We start from the raw sequence: 16,589 nt of genomic DNA, 5'->3' as shown, positions 1-16,589 counted from the left end.
GCAAAGCAAAGTCCTGTCCCTTACTGTCAATGACCCTGTAATTCTCTTTTCCCTACTGAAAATTAGACAGTATTGCGTTTGAATAGTCAAGCCTCACTGAGCCTAGATTTTTCTAAAAGGACCTTTTTTCATTACCTTCTGAGCTACCAGTAACATAACTCATCAAATCAACCTTATACATACCTATGTCTTTGATCTTTTCCCCAGACAAGTCTTTCTGTCTTTTTTTCTTTTTTTCCTTGGAAGACCAACACTTGCGAAAAACACTTTTCCTTCTATTCCTCACCAGCCACTCACTGAATTAGCTGTTAATCCATTTCTGTTTCAGCATTTAGTTCAGCTGTCCTTTCTCCTAGGGACAAGATGTTCAGGCTGCATCTTGTTGCAAGAAGGCAATGGGGAGTAAATAGGAAAAGGGACCACATTTAAAATTATGTCATTGCTCAGAAACAGTATCATAAGCCTCATTTTGAATGGAAAGACATCTTTTCAAAATAATCTTTCAGACAGAATAGAGTGAGGTGGGAGGAAGAGAAGCTCCTGTGAGAACCGTGCACTTGACTGGAAAGAATTGTCATTATAAAGTGATTTCTGTTTGAACTCAGAGGAGGTCTTGCTTATGAGTAAGGAGAAAGGGCCTGTGTCCACAGTGGTTCCCAGTGTCATTTGTGAGTCCTGCCCTGGTAGATAACGGCTTTGCCTTACAAAGAGATAGGTGTGGTTGATTCTTAAAGGCAGCACTGAGGTACAGCTGCTCATGGAATGATGAGACTTGCAGACAGGAGGAGGGAATACTTGCTTCCTGTCCAAGGAGGACAGCAATGCCAAAGTTTCAATTAAGAGTCTGTGTTTGAGAGCACATGCAGAGGTGAAAGTCTGGAAGGTGAAGCTTAAAGCAGCAGGCTTCATTTCTGGCTCTCGCCCTTAAGAGCTAAGAATTTTGTGTTCAAATCCAGTGGTGTCCTAGGAGGCAGGGTGGATCTTCTGCCTTCTAAGACTTATTGAGAAGCTGCTGTCAGATCTTAAGAAGAAGTACAGCAATCTTCTCTGTCAGCCTTAGTGTGTGCTAAATCCCCTTTTCACCTCAGTACTGGTGCTACCTAAGTCTATGTTTTTTAAGCTAGGGTGTATCATTGGGAACAATATTGCCAAATTTATTTTCTCTCAATATATGGAAAAAAAATTAATTCTCAGTGTACCTGTTGAGAGGAAAAAAGCAAGAACTTTTCACTTTGTCTTTCTGCTGCTAAAGTAGGGCTATTAATAGCTCAGGTTTATCTTCAAATTTTCTCACAAAGTGAGCATATGTATGTGTGTACACACATGTATTACACAAGATGTGAAAGGTGATTGAGCCCCATGACTTAATCTACAAACAAAATAATATCTACTCAGGGTGACTTATAAATAAATATGAGGCAGCTGTTGGTGCTAACTGTGAACATGCCACTTGATTGCTAGTTAAATTAGACCAGATTTAAACATGTAAATTCCTTGATTTGTATGGAGCAAGACATCTTAAAATCTGCTGATGTCTCCAGAACTAAATTTGTGCAGATATAGGCCTCTGGGTAGCTGTACTGAAAAAGCAGAGGCATACTTTTTGTCTGGTTACCTGACTTCCAACCCTGTACAGGTGTGCTTGAATAAATTTACATCAGTTACCTATGATAAGCCACTGCATACATTATCAAAGGAGGTGAATATGTGAGAAAGCTGCTACCTGCCTCCTGTTATCACTTCCTTGACACAACAGCACTCATTTTTGCATTATCCTACTGTGCTTGGAATCTTCTACAGAGAACATTTTAGAGAATTCTTTTCTATAAATGTACTCAATTCTAAGAACAGATAGCTCCAAGAAGTAAGATATTTCACACCAGTCCATGGTACCTATTACTGTATTTCCCCTAATATAATTAGCTGTCATACACAGTTTGAATTTCTTCCTTGTTTTAAGACATAAGTGCTTTGATGAACCATTTGTCAAGAGGCAAAAGGGCTATTTTGTACATCTTTTTAAATATAAACATATTTACACTGATACTACTGTTTCTGGAAATAATGCAGTTCCTGAAGAGGCTAGCTGCATGTCCAATATAACTGTATGAACCATTAGGTTTTGTCTTATAGAGTCTCTAAGATGTGTGTCATTGCTAATGTTCATATAACTCTTCCTTACCCAAGAGAACCTGGATCATAAAGAAACATTTTGTGCCACCCCTAACACAGAGCTAACCTCTTCCATGAGTAGTCACGTTGAACGCAGATGGCCTGTCTCATTGCATACTCACCAATGTGAACAGGATAATCAGAATTAAAACTAGGATGCATAAAGCTAATGCCTTTTTTAATTATTATTTAGAAGAAAAAGTAGATTAAAGCAAGCTCTACAAATCTAACTTATGTGAGTAAAGATTGCAGGGTCAGCTGTGGCATGCAGGGAGGTCTATTCCAACAACACATATGCATTTGTTTTGGGTTTGAGTTTGGGGTAGTGGTTGTCCTTTAAAATGATCTGCTGCCTTCATTGTCCTGTTCTCTTTTGGTACGCAAAATGGTAGTGCTTTGAGAGTGGGAGTACCATTTCTTGTGCAGTGCAAGAAGTCTCATTTTTGTGTGAACTTGCAAAATAGTCAAAAACTTTTCAGTGGCCTGAAAAGTTTATTTAAATAAAATACTATACCAGGATTAAGATAGGTGGTAGGCATAAATAAAGCATTGAAAACACTAGGCAAAAGCAAAACGTGCATTAAGCAATGTTTTCCCCTGGTATATGTTGTGACAAATAGTGTAAATGTTTGATTTGTTTTGTCTCAGTTGCCTGCAGAGCTTCTGTATGTTTTGTGTTCAGTGAAAGAGATTATTTGGGAAGACAGGACTGGGAACACGAATGCTTATTCATAATGTCCTGGTTGCCCCTAGGTTCCTAGGAAATAACTGGAAGAACCAAAATTTTTCTCCAGAGAGTGGGAGAAAATTGAGTATTTCCACTTATCTGTGTAAATGTAAAGCTGTTCCCCATGTACAGAGACATCCCATCTTCCCTAGAGTCTACCTACCTTAGTTCCTGCAGAGAAAGGTTCTATCTTTTCTTTTAAACGTAACAGCGGAAGACTGTGAGATTTCTGCTACAGTAGAGGAAGCTGTACTTTACAGATACAAGGGAGCATCAGGGCAGTACTCCCAAAAGCCTGAATACACGAAAATAGAACAAGACACTGGGAGAGATATAATACTCTCGGGTGGAGTTGTCGGGGGGGGGGGGAAATAATGAAAGGGGGCGGAGACACATCTCTTGCAGAAGTAGCTGTGTGTTTACTGCCCTTTGGAATGACAGCTCTCAATGGAAGGAGAGGCACACTAAGTGGGCAGATAAATGCTGTCATATATATATACATGTTCTATTCGTCAGCTGTGTTTGTCTGTCTGAAAAGAGAAACTGTCACCTGAAGAGGCAAACTTTACATCAGATCATATGGCCTAACCAAAGATTATTTGTAGATGAGGCCATTTTCTTCTCTAAAAGATGATGATGCTCCTCCTCCTAGATTTGAGCCATTTAATTCATTACAACATCAATTCAGTGACTGTGCTGGTGCATAGTCGAATTTAAGTTTGCCTGAAAGTAAGAAAACTTGGTGAGGCAAGTCCTAGAAATTACCTAGAAGCAAAAATAACCCATAAGGAGAAAATATTACCAGGTGTAGATAATTCCAGATTGCTGCAACACTTTTGGACGATAGTGTGCTGGTCTTATCACCATATCTAGACAGAGGGAAACATTGTCTACAGTCAACCTCATCCCAAAGATGCAGTCATTCCTCAGGTTTGTGGGGTCATGCATTATTTTTGAAGTAGAATTATGGAATAGGCAATCAGTATAGTAAAATTTTTTACAAGATAAAGAATTATAGGATGTCTTTTGCCATAGCCACTGATGTCTAAGGTACTGGCCTGGAGGCAAGTTTGCAACAAACACACGAGACAGGAGTGTTTCACACTGGAATGTATCTTAGTTACTGAAAAGTATTACATGATTTGTGGGTCTTGGGGAAAAGAAAAGCCCAAACCCAACCACTTTGAATCTGGGACACTATTTCATGGTTATGTAAGTTTTTTGCAAGCATGGTTAGCAAATATGAGAGAAAGCAATAGTATCATAAAGTAGAGCCTATAACTGTGGGAGTATACTGTGTAGTTAGAAACAGTTAAGTGGAAAGATAACCACAAACTGCTGTATACTTATCTAAGAGTGGTCCTGAAGGAGGAGACACAGAGTTGTCAATGAGAGTTAAATACTCAACAGTGTCAAGGTGAGATTATGTACTGTATAGGCACTGCAACTGCACTGCAAGGCACAGTGCATGGCTTTTCACTACCCCTTAATCTTGACCTGCAGTACTCACTGTCTTCTGTCCTTTTCCTCTCTTCAGGAAATCTGGCCAGCTGTGTCACACATCATGTACCAGTGTTTGTGATATTATGCTGTAGGTACTGCGGTAGAAGCCACTCATTCACATCCAGCAGGTACATATGAAACATTCCCAATAGCACTAGAGATACCTCGGTCTGTTGGGACCTGAGGTAACACAGGAATATGCCAGGTGCAATGCCGTTTAAGACGCTTCACATGTTGACCTTTTAATGGCAAACAAAGAATGTTTCCTGACAGAAGTTTTGAGCCCACCACTTCTAAAGAAAATCTAAGGATTTTAATAATGCTTCCTACTTCCCAGCAACATCTTTTGAATGAACAGTTTGCCTTGTGCTAACAAGTTTTGTTGTTTGTTTTTTGTTTGTTGGGGTTTTTTTTGTTTGTTGTTTCATTGCTGGTTTTTTAATTAAGAGCTCATTTCACATTTAAGCTTGCTCTAAAAAGCATTACTTAAAAAAGATCCGTCTAAGAAATAATTTAACATTTTTGTCATAAGGCACCAGCAAGCCTCATATTAATGGACCTGGAAAATAAATGAAAGAGTTTCAGGTTTGCCAAAAATGTACACTGTCATAAAAAAGAAAAGATTGCAGGAGTTTGTTGGCGTTGTGTATAAATGGTTTATTTTGTGTGTGGGAGGGCAGGGAGAAAGAGAGGATAGGATTGTAGTAAGATATTTTTGCTCTCACTTTGGTTTTGGTTTTTTGGGACAAGAAAGGGGGGGAAAAAACCAACCTTAAGCTGTTTTACCTTATCAAACTGTATGAGTCGGAAACATAGCTGTAAATTCTAAGTTTTATAAGTTGTTTTTTCCAATGCTACTGATTTTGATTCTACAGCTTTACGAACTTTATTGCTTATGTTATTAACTAGGGAAAAGTGTTGCCCACTTCCAGTTCAATACATTTTTTTCTTTTCTCTCCCTCTCTCTCCTTTTCTTTGTTATGCCAAAATAAAAAAGCTATTACGCTTCTCCCACTTACAACTGAAAATACAAACAGGACATAGTTAATTTTGCTACCTATAAATCTCTCATTATGCTTTTATGTTTAACATCCAAAATGTGAAAATAAAAATAGCCCAAATATGTGTGTGTCTGTGGATGCATGTAATGAAAGAAAGACCTGTACAGAGCTATGTTGGTAAAGATCTAAAAACACAACAGATAGAAAGAGAACTTGGATTCCCACTCAGTAAAGGTAAATAACCCCTTGATTCAAGAAGAAGGTGCACGCAGATATATTATGCAAGACTGCGAATCAAGACTTCATGAGGAGAGGAGGCAAGCCCTGGCAGGAAGGATAACAGATCCTGTGCTGGATGTCTCTCAGGTCTGATAGCCAGGTAGGGGAGCAGCACTAATTCTGCAGCCTTTTTAGTCTGTTCTGTCACAGCAGGGGCACTGCTGGGTCAGTCAGCTCACTAGTAATTGTGTTTTACAGACTTCTAAAGCAATTGGCTCAGTCAGTCCCAATTCAATAAAAGTGGAGAGCGAGAGTGAGAGCACTTTTGTTCTATTTTTTACTTGAAATTATTTCATTCAGCCGTCTGTCTTTTTTATTACCAGTATTTGACATTAGCACTCCAAGCTATATTAGCATCCATTTCAGCAGTTCAGTAATGGTATTAAAAAAACACTTAACTTCAATGGTGAATGGTTGTATGACAGTACCATAAAAATCCACATTAAAAAAAAACTTATGTATTTATCCCTGCAAATTATTTTTCACTTGTTTAACCACTTCAAAACTACACTATCTTGACTGGTGTTTGCAAGAGCTCGAGCAGAAGGGAAGGCTTGTAAAGGAGCTGAGAAGCATCTGCAGCAACAGTGGCATAAAGGGTAAAGTGGAGACATTTGAAGAACAAGAAAAATGTACCAGGAACACATAAACACATATACATGCACAAGAAAGACCTCTTATTTTGGGTGAATGCCTGTCATTCATCAGCTGAAGTAAGATTTTAAACTCAAATCAGTCAAGGTAAAATCTCTGGCATCTTCCACATTTCTGGGATTTAATTTTGAACCCAGAACTCTCCAAGCTTGGGACGGCAGCCTAACTATCTTGGCACTGCAGCACACTCATAAATGACTGCATTAGGTTCTAAATTTTGATTAAACATTCTGTAATTAATCAATGGTAGACATGAAGCAGTTGGCAAGGTCCAGAGCTGCAGAATGTTTAAGACATAAAACATTACAAAGTAATTAGAATGTGCTCCTTCAAGAGAAGGATTGCCTTCAATAAAGAGGTAAATGATAGCATCATGTTTATTGTGGACGTAGGCAGCCAGTGCAATATGATAAACTGCAGGAGATACACATATCAGTAATCATCCACATTATTAGTGTCATTAATCATAATTCTAAAAATATGACAGCAGCAGCCAACTTTTTGACCAATTTTGCCTCTGCCTGTTGGCCGTTATAACTTCACTAATAGACTGCAGAGCTCCTGTGCGTGGCAGTTTGCATTGAGAATGGAAGGTTAATTATATTTGAGCTGCTGATTCCTTCTCTCCTTGGAAAAGACTGAGCACTTTGACAATCCCAGGAGCTCACTGCTGTTAAACCAGTAAAAGTACTTTATTGAAATTTTCTTTGTTGGTCAGGAATGAGTAGATGTTCCAAATGAGATATAAGCGCCAGGCTGGGACAGCCGCTAATGTTTCCTCCAAAATAATCCTTGGACAGCAAGCTGAACTCATACTTCCTTTAGATATCTTTGCACGGTCTCTTGTGGATGGGTAAAAAGTTGAGAATTTAATAACCGCTGACAATAGCATGTATGGAAGAATCTCAAAGGATTGAAATTACTGAGGAGTTGGGGCATCAGTGAAGGGAGGTTATAGGATAATCAGGTATCAGTTGACCTGAAATGGGTACTTATTTAGTAGCATAAAATTACTACTAGTGGAACCCTGTTGAAGTGCCACATCGTATTTGGTTTTATAGTTCCTCTGGTACTATATAAACAAAACCAGCATTTTTAGACAAACAAACCAGAAGAAATTAGAATTACCATTGTGTTGTGACCGTAAGAAATGGTTTATGTGTTTGCTGTAGAACTCGAATCGTACAAAATTATCTCTGGATCAAATTTATTATGAATTTGAACTTATAATGCAATCAGTAAAGACTCTACGAACCTTCTAAGCAAATCACTAGATAATGAGTTGCTGTCCTTCAATACCTCAGAGAAGATAATTGGTTTGAAAGCAGAATTGAGGGAAGCTAGCTGTTCTGACTGAATTTTGTCTTTTTTGCATTTACTGAAACTTGGAATTCAGTAAAATTCATGAGTGGGATACCAAACTGAAGGGACTGTTTGCATAATATCTTGCAAAATTATCACATTTTAGATGGCTGTTGTAACAGTAAAATGAAATTGAAAAATGAAAACTCCTGATAACAGAACTTGGGTTATGTAATATCTAGATCATTTAGGTTTGAAAAGAAACGTTAATTCATGCAGTTTGGCATGTTCTACCTGGATCTTGCCTCAGTATTTCTCAAAGGGAAATATATCTTGTGCGAAGGACCAGAAAAGTAATTCAATACACATGAGATGAGGACCTAATGCATGACTGCTGTGTATTATGCTTGTGTGAATCACCTGCACAGGGACAAATTTTTCCATAGAGTATGTGTAGATTGTAGAAACAGCTTATGGCAGCTGGAAAGATTGTCAATGGTGCTGAGCACCTGTAATTTCCATTGAAGGACTTTGTTGTATGTATGATGACCTTCTCATGCATGTAACATTGCTACACTGAGTTAGTTCACGTAGGAAATATTCTGTCAGATAAATCTTTTTATTCTAAACTATCTCAACCAGTCCGGATATTATACAAGAGTGCTGGCTATTTTGTAATGAGTCTGTTTTGCTTCCAGGCAGCTAGTAAAGTGAGAGGTTGAAGTGTTGCAACACAATTTTGATCGTTTCTGAGTAACTTTGGCAAGTACACCAGTGGCTGTGCTTTTTGTTTGTAATATCTTTTGATGTTTAATGGACAACAATGGTAATATATTAAGAGTGCGACATGACCTCGATGCTTCAGAGCACACACAGCTGTTGTGAAAGTGTAATTCTGTTCACACCGTAAGGACCGTCTCACTAAACACCTAAACAGGTATGTACTGAATTATTGGGCCTTTCAAGAATCCTGAACCTGTCAGATTTTACATTAAAAAGTATTTGGTAGCAAACATTGCCATCAGATATCATTTCCACATTTAACCTTAGTATTTGCGCACACTGTGGGCTATTCTGCCTCCTCAAATGCCATCTCGGCATTAACATTTTTTATGCATTCCACAGTGATGACAAATTGTTTTCTGACTCTAACTGTGGATTAAGTATGCAAAAGGCATGTTTGACGCTGCCAACAAACCAGTAATTCTCACTAACATCTTCAGAGTTAACAACATTTATAAAGTTGCAAAGTAGAGTAAACAAACCATCTGTTTGGCCTTACCATATATGTCATGCTCTCTTATTAGCATATTACGATTCATTTAGTAAACAAATTTGGTGATTTTGTTCATGTCAAAGTTAGAGGGAGCTTGAAGATGATTAACATTCCTGGGACAGGCACATTAATACATTGCTTCCTCTGCAAAGTTAAATGGCTTCTCAGGAGAATCACCCCTTGTTGACAAGATGAGACTGTCAATTTTGTTTGCCTGCCACATTAGGGGCCGTAAGGGGATGGGAAGCTCAGAGAAAGAGGAGCAGTGTAGGCAGCATAATTCACTGCGAATTGAAAAAAGAAGTCTAATTCTGATAAATGGTCGACCCCAATACATCCTACCTGTTATTACAACAGACGTGCCGTATCTGTGCAGTAAATTAGTTAAACCCCTAAAGAGTTTGATGGGAGCTTATCTTCAAGTGAATAATTTGAGTGTAGAGGGAGCTGTCTTCGTGACCAGTGTGAGTGATTTGTTTCATATTGAAAAGGATTGAAATGACTGGGCTCCACATCTTTAATTTGCAAGAACTTGCTTGTCCTTTATTTCCTGCATTTAATAAGCACTTTTTTTTTACTTTTTTTTTGATAGGTGCTGAACTGTATTTTACCTTTTGGATTTTCTTCTTATGAAAGGTTAATATTTTTCCAATTTTATGCAACTTAAAGCCTCAAGAACTGACGTTATTACCCAAACTGAGAAATGCCATGGTTTCATTGGGTAGTGTAGTATTCTGTCTTCAATCATTGTTCTAAAGTCTAGACCCTATCCCTACTTTTACCCTCATATTTAGGGGCAAACTAAACATTATTATATACATGGAAGTGCTAGAGTATAAGCTGAAACACTGGCCCCGTTCAGAATGTGAATTTTGTAATTTAGGTCAGTTCAAGATTTCAAACCATTATCATCTTTGCTTAGACTTATAGATTTTTTTTTTCTTAAAAAAATTAAAAAAGAAAAAAAATCCAGTTTCAAAGACTGCCGAGAGAGTGGCAAAATTAGAACAGTAACTGAGTAAATAGTTTCTTTAACAATTTACCCTACTAATTAAATTCCAGGACCTGTTTTATTGTTGATTCTTTTAAGTAAGTGGGGAAAATGATTGCTGCTTTCTTCTTGAAGAAATATTAGAATTAAGGCCACATGTTTTCTCATAAATATGTACACTGTTATATTTAGCCAGAGTTTTACTTTCTGTTCTTTGATTTTAGCTGTATGAAACTCAGCACTTTCAGTCTGCAGAGATTCTGAGAAAGCATAAAATTCTGGCTTTATTTTCTGTTATGGTCACATATTCTGAGCCTTTCCTTGAGTTTCAGGCTTAAGTAGGCAGGAAAAGAACTTTGCCACATTAACAATTTGCATTAGCAATTAAAATAATGAGATTTTTAAACAAAACCATAAATGTTAATTGACAGCCTTTGAGGTGAAAAGAAACAAAGGGAACTTTGCTTTAACATTTCATTATATGTGAAAACATAGGCTGAATACTGAGCTGAAGATAGATGTAGAAAAAGTCTCATGGAAGGAATAATGAAGAGTTAAGTGTAGCAGGAGATGAGCTTGAATGGGTCCTGTGCAACCTGAGCAGCAACCTGAGCAGTTGCTTCCATATCCAACTTTAATAAGACGTTTGCCAATCTGTACATAAACGACTGGACAAATGTGTCCTGGCCTTTGGTGTTGTGATAGAACCTTCTTTAAACTGCTGAAGACTGTGTGGTTTCAGGTTTTGTAACCCAGTGTTAGTTTCTGTCTTCTTTAAAAAAAAATAAATCTACCGTTACTTGGAAAGAACAGAATTTAATAGCAAATAATTTAATGTTGACTACTAATTTATTAACTCTCCAAATATAATTTTATTGTATTACTTAATGCTGGATTCACTTATTGTATCTTAAAGCAAAGCTACCCATAGACTGATGGCCCCCTGCTGTGACCTCCCATCTGTGATTTCTTTGCAGTGTTAGAATGATAGGGCTGAGTGGTATTGCTTTGGCAAATAGATGCATTTTCAGAACATTTGAAGTATAGGAAATTAGGATATTATTTTATTTGGACACATAGGAAGAAAAGATGTGGCAGGATACAAGTGGATATGTTGAAATTATTCATTTCAGAATTTGAATGAACAATGCAGTGCACTTTGATGTTTGAGTGAGATTTTCATCAGGAAACTTTGTCACTTACAGTCAGCCAAAGAGAAGCAAAGGAACAATAGCTAGGACATTTAGCTGGGACATGCAGTTGGCCTTTCTGTCCAACGGCATCAGGCACCATAAAATAGGTTTCCTTAGTCCCTCCCTGACTGTTGTAACAATTATGATGCTGTATGATTCTCTCTCTCTTTTTCTCTCATCCTCTTACTGTTTAAGCCTAATTATATTTTTGTCTCGCTAAAGAAATAAGAAAATAATACTTTATGTTTCATTTTCAACAACATGCCCTGCCCAAAACTTTGAACATGACATTCAACCAATTTTTTTATGCAGTTGTTCTTGTGTTCTGTATAACATATGAATTTAAATAAACAAGGTGATCTTCATTATCCAAATTCCCTAGCTCTGTGCATCAAAGATGAGGTTTGTCCTAGTGCAGGTAGGACTGCAGCCATGGGTGCATCCAAAGCTGGTCCTGAGTTATGAATGCCAATTTCTATGCCAAGACAAATTCTACTCTCTGATAAATTCCTCCTCACTCACTTCAAAAAAGACTTACTAAATAAAAATAAACTAAAATAAAGCATCCATTACATTTTTCTTTCCAACAAATGGATAGTAAATTAACAAAATCAGGTTCATTGACAAGTGTAGAAAGAAATAGCTGAAGACAATCTGGTCTGGATTTATGAGCTGTGTAAACGGCATGTGCGTTTAATTGACCATATTTCCTAGGCTTACAATTCCCTTTCTTCTATTGATGTATAGTGTGTCTCTCACTAGAGGAGCTTGCTAGCAGTAGGTGAGGTGGAACTGGCAATGAATTCTAATTATGGAAGAATACTTCCATGAACTTCACAAGGGAAGGAAAGATACGACAATCAATGGGATCATGGACAGAGAGCTGCTGTAGATGCTGTGGCATTCTCCATTGCACTGCTACTGAAACTTGTATCTGAAAGGGCAGTGGTGAACTGGGAGGTGTGGTACCCTTGCCACTTTGACACACCTGTGGGTTTCATGTGTATTGTCATTATCATCTTCATCCTTACAGAACCGCTGATTCTTTCGTACGATCATTGAATTCAGAAGGCTGAATTCATTCTGCTGAGGACTTTCCACACACTTTTGCCCACAATAGAACTAATTCACGAATAGTGACTTGAAAAAAAGAAAGTTGTGTGGAAAAAACAGGCATTCTGGTCCTGCTAAAACACACCAGACCTTGCTGAAACTTCCTTGCCACAAGCTACATCTCAAAACATCTTAGAAAAAATACTCTCCTCATTTTTAAAAGCACATGACATGTAGTACAGAACTAAACAGATGTTTGGTTATTCTTTGGCACATATAGTATTTTAAATTCTCAGAACTAGATGTCTTGACTATCTCTTGTTGCCTGGGCTGGGGTAGATTTGGTAACAGGAGCTGAATTAAGCTCTTTGACCTCATATTTCGACCAGTTGTCTTTACCTGACGTTTCTATTGCCAGAATCAAATCTCATTTGGTAGCTAATACATAAATAATCAGTATAAAAGTCTAGAGTCATTCAAAGGATTTTATTAGGTCAATTATTTTATGTTTTCTATACATATATGTACCTCTGCTATTAATTTAAGTTCTTCAAGTTTTTCTCCCTGCAGATACAGCAGCAACTGCAATGCAAAGGACACCAGATGATATCTGGCTTCATGATTTTCTGCCTGTATGATAGCAGTGTTCATGCACTGGCATAAATTACCCTGCCCAAGCTATACTGTTTACACATATCTAGGAACAGTATTCAGAGGAGGAATGGCTAGTGTCATTGTAAATCACATATAAGGAACAGAACAACTGGAGCAAGCAACTGAGTGTGCCATGGAGAGGAGCAGATGAGCAGGTGACAAGGCGGCTAGCATTGGCTGTGGGCTGATAGGGGGCTTGCTAGGATTTTGGAGTGATAAAGCAGGGAAGAAAGCTTTGGATTAGGATGACTACTTCAATTTGGTATGGAGAAGGGGTCTGGGATCTATTGGAGCAAGTTAGGATGGATGAATGAGTACGTTTTCCAAGGAAAAAAAGGCAAGGAAAACCAGCATTAGATGAGAGGACCAAAGAAATAGTTAAAGTTATCAAGATGAAAGATAGCATGGGCTTGGCCAATATTTGTAATGCTGCTTTTTTTCTTCTCGTGTCTCTCTGAATGCTGTTTGCATCTACCAGGTCAGAATGCAGCCTATAAGCCACATACTCTTCTGCCATTCCACCACTCTTCATAGATTCATAGCAAATCTTGCTTCATTTCTGCCATGAAATTCAGCCCTATTCTATCTGACAGCTGCCAGTGCTTTCCTTTTCCCAGAACATCTCCTTTTTTTAAACTTCCTGGTCAGTTCTGCTTCTCTTTCATGGAGTACTCAGCCTTTGCCTACATCTAGTTGTGTGGCAGACAGGAAAGAAGTGCAGTCAGGCTCCAAGCACTCCAGACTGGTGTATATTTGAAAAAGTACTTCTCCTTCCCTCCTATTCCAATGATTGTTCAGCTACTGGAAATGTGTGTTGCTAATAGCTGCAGCACATGGCATTTTTAATTCTGGCAGAGTTTTAACCTCAATGACTTTGGTTTTGTCGTTAGATTTCAAAACTTCAGTGTCCAAATAAATGAACTTTTTCCTTATAATTCATTCCTCTTATCCCTACCAGAATGTTTTTGCATATGATATTTAGGGAGAGTATTAAACACAAGTGAAATAGATTAAGAAATGAATGTAAGAGAATCAATTCTTTTGAACTGTGGTTGCATAATGGAAATCGACTGGTATGAATGAACTTCTGTGCAGAAGTTATGAACAGCAGAGCTAATGCACTGCCATGAGTTCATCTTTATTATTGCATTACACCTGAATCAATTGATAAAGTAGCTTTTTTTTTAAGGCTAGGAATGGCACTTAATTGAATAAAAGTCAATGTAATTATATTAGGAGAATCCAACAGTACTGCTGACAGCGGAAAAGGGACACTACTGAACAGAGTGCCAGAACTTGTCCACACATTTCTGCACATCGTTTGCCTGACAGATATTATGGGCTGGTACATACTTTAACCAGATTACTGATTGCCACTGCTGTAAGTGAGAATTGAATAAGGGAGGCGTCTCTCCTTATCAGAGCATCAGCAGGGTTTGCATCCTTATACTGGTCTTTCTTAGAATGGTCTCTGTCCATCTGGGGCTCAGAGCCCCCTCTTTAGCATGGTAATTTATTCTTTTCATTTGGTGAACGCTGAAGTTATTTCCACTGCTACCTGGCTGGTGGATTTCTCGGCAGCAAACCAAACAAATAGTAAGAGGAAATGAGTGAAAAGAACAGTTACCCTTATCCTGACTAGTTTCTCCATTGTAGCAAATTCCTGTACCAGGGGATTGAGGAGAGGAGGAAGGGGAAGAAATTATAAGTAAACACATGAGCCCTTTATGAGTAGTTTGCAGTTAGCATTAAGTTGATAAGCACAAATGTAGTTTTTATGGACATGTAATAAACCGTGGTCAGTGTGGATAGGCCTTCACAGTAAATGTTTCCTGTACTGCACTTAGCAACTTTACATGGAGTTATACACCATCTGACACCAAGAAGACAAGGGACTGTCAGGACTACTTTTATCATTCATGTACGTGGATACTGCATGCATCTGAACTCATTTGTGGATGATAATAGGAATGCTGTGAATATGCTTTGATTAATTTGCTTTATGTTTTCCATATTGTGTGGTTGAGTCATTTTTTTCATCAGAAAAAGAGCGAGATTACAGCTAACAAAAAACAGTTTCACAGTCAAGACTTTTATAAAGTCAGTATTTTATTGCTTTCAGCTATTATTTCGTTTTATTTATTTTTTTTTAAAACCAGATCTGTCTAGATTGCAATGTGAATTTGTTCTTTCTCTCTCTCCTCCCCTTCCCTTTCTTTCTCTTTTCTCCTCTCTTCTCTCTCTTTTGTGATCTCAATTTAGCAAAAGATTAGAAAGCTGATCTTATCACAAGGTAAGCTCAGCCTTCCTAAGTGCAGTGTGGGAATATGCATAATTACACTTCTGCACCTCAAAAAAGCAATGGTGCTATACTTGCTTGTGTGAAAGGAGCATTTCCCATGTGGGAGAAAAACAAGGAATACTCTCCACTTTTTTCCACCCTTACACATACCTCTCAGCTGTCTCTCATTAGGAGAGAAATTTTCTGCTCTAGACCCCCCCTTAATGGAAAATTACAGCCCAAGCAGACACGTTTGGTCAAACTGCAGTTCAGTATCAGTTTTATATCAGAGAACAGTTACCTGTATTTGCAGGTGAGTGGGACAGATCACTTCTATTGCTGTTTTCTTTATTTATCCCCATAAGTTATGTGCAACAGATAGATGAATCCTAAAGTAAGTGTTAGAAAATTACAGAAAATAACTCCACATCAATTTAATCTTCCTACATTTGCATTTTCCTTATTTATCTGCATTGTATTGCCATACCACGTTTGGGCCTTTAGCTGGTTGAGAGGTATGTTTCAAAGGGTTTCTTAAAAGAAAAGCTTCCAATAAAGATGTATTGCTAATAGCTATTGTTTTCTTTCTGCCTTTTTTGTTACCGTAGGACCTGAATGTCTGTAAAATATTTGATCATTGTTATGTCTTCCTGTGCCAATTTTATACCTAGTGCTTTTTTGCAAATTAAAGTATTCCTATGTTAAAACTCTCTCTCTCTTCCCCATCCCCCTACCCTGGCACTTTCCCACCCCCTACCCCTACCCAAACCTTCTTTCTTTTCCCTTCTACATTTGGGCTCTGATCTGCAATTTATAATGGGCAGACAGACTGGTGAGTCTGCATGTTGTAAATTGCGGGTTTGGGTCCTTAGCTTGCAAAGAATGTTATGCAGTAGAACTTCGCTAATTCTTTTTTTACTGACTTGAAAATCCAGTCATCCTCCAAAGAAATGGAATAAATATTTGTTGTTTCTGCAGCAATGGTGTGCATTCTGAATACTGAACCCTAAAGTTTTCTAATACTGAAAACTTTATACTGATTTATTTTGATTAAGTACTTTGACAAAATGAGCATATTCTGTTGTCAGAGGTCTTTGATGTCTGTTATGTTTGTTGGTTGCATTGTTAATTCAGAAAATGCAGTTTTTCAAAGAGGGTTTCCTGACACCACAAATCAGTGAGGTTCTACTGCAATGGATGAATAAAGCCGATGTCAAAAGTGGAGAGTAGAATGCATTATTTAAAATAATAGGCTGTTTTACGCAATTACTAATTCAAAGTCTTACATTGTTTGCAAATGTAGAGCTTCATTTCTCGAGAACAAAGGCCCAGATCCTGTAAAGATCCTGAACATTTTTTAACTTGTGTCTCAGGACCTGCACCAAAGGCCATTGGTGTCAGTGGCAGCTTTTCCAGTGTCTCTTGAGCATCCACAGTGACTTTAGCACATACCTAAACCAAAGCCCATGTTTAGTGTTTTGATTTGGGACAAAATTCCCATTG

General features: G+C 37.9%; 1 protein-coding gene across 14 annotated transcripts in view; it reads left to right on the top strand.

The window, feature by feature from the left end:
* Window positions 1-16,589, top strand: part of BNC2 (basonuclin 2) — a 356,783-nt gene that overhangs the window by 310,944 nt on the left and 29,250 nt on the right. The window contains exons 6-7 of one of the 14 annotated variants that reach the window (XR_008447643.1): window positions 8,337-8,575; window positions 9,507-9,550. The exons of 8 other annotated variants lie outside the window; for them this stretch is intronic. Coding sequence is in view for 4 of the 6 variants with exons in the window: in XM_054053488.1 (XP_053909463.1) it covers window positions 4,437-4,494 (58 nt within the window). In the remaining 2 variants the exon portion in view is untranslated. Of the gene's footprint in view, window positions 1-4,436; window positions 4,531-8,336; window positions 8,888-9,506; window positions 9,551-15,067; window positions 15,099-16,589 lie in introns of those variants that run through there. 5 more of the 14 variants (XR_008447644.1, XM_054053489.1, XM_054053492.1 and 2 more) reach the window with 5 other exon arrangements.

The sequence above is a fragment of the Cuculus canorus genome, chromosome Z, assembly GCF_017976375.1.
Source record: "Cuculus canorus isolate bCucCan1 chromosome Z, bCucCan1.pri, whole genome shotgun sequence".
NCBI lineage: Eukaryota > Metazoa > Chordata > Aves > Cuculiformes > Cuculidae > Cuculus > Cuculus canorus.
Note: the sequence above shows the minus strand (reverse complement) of the source record. Positions and strands in the feature narration are given on the sequence as shown.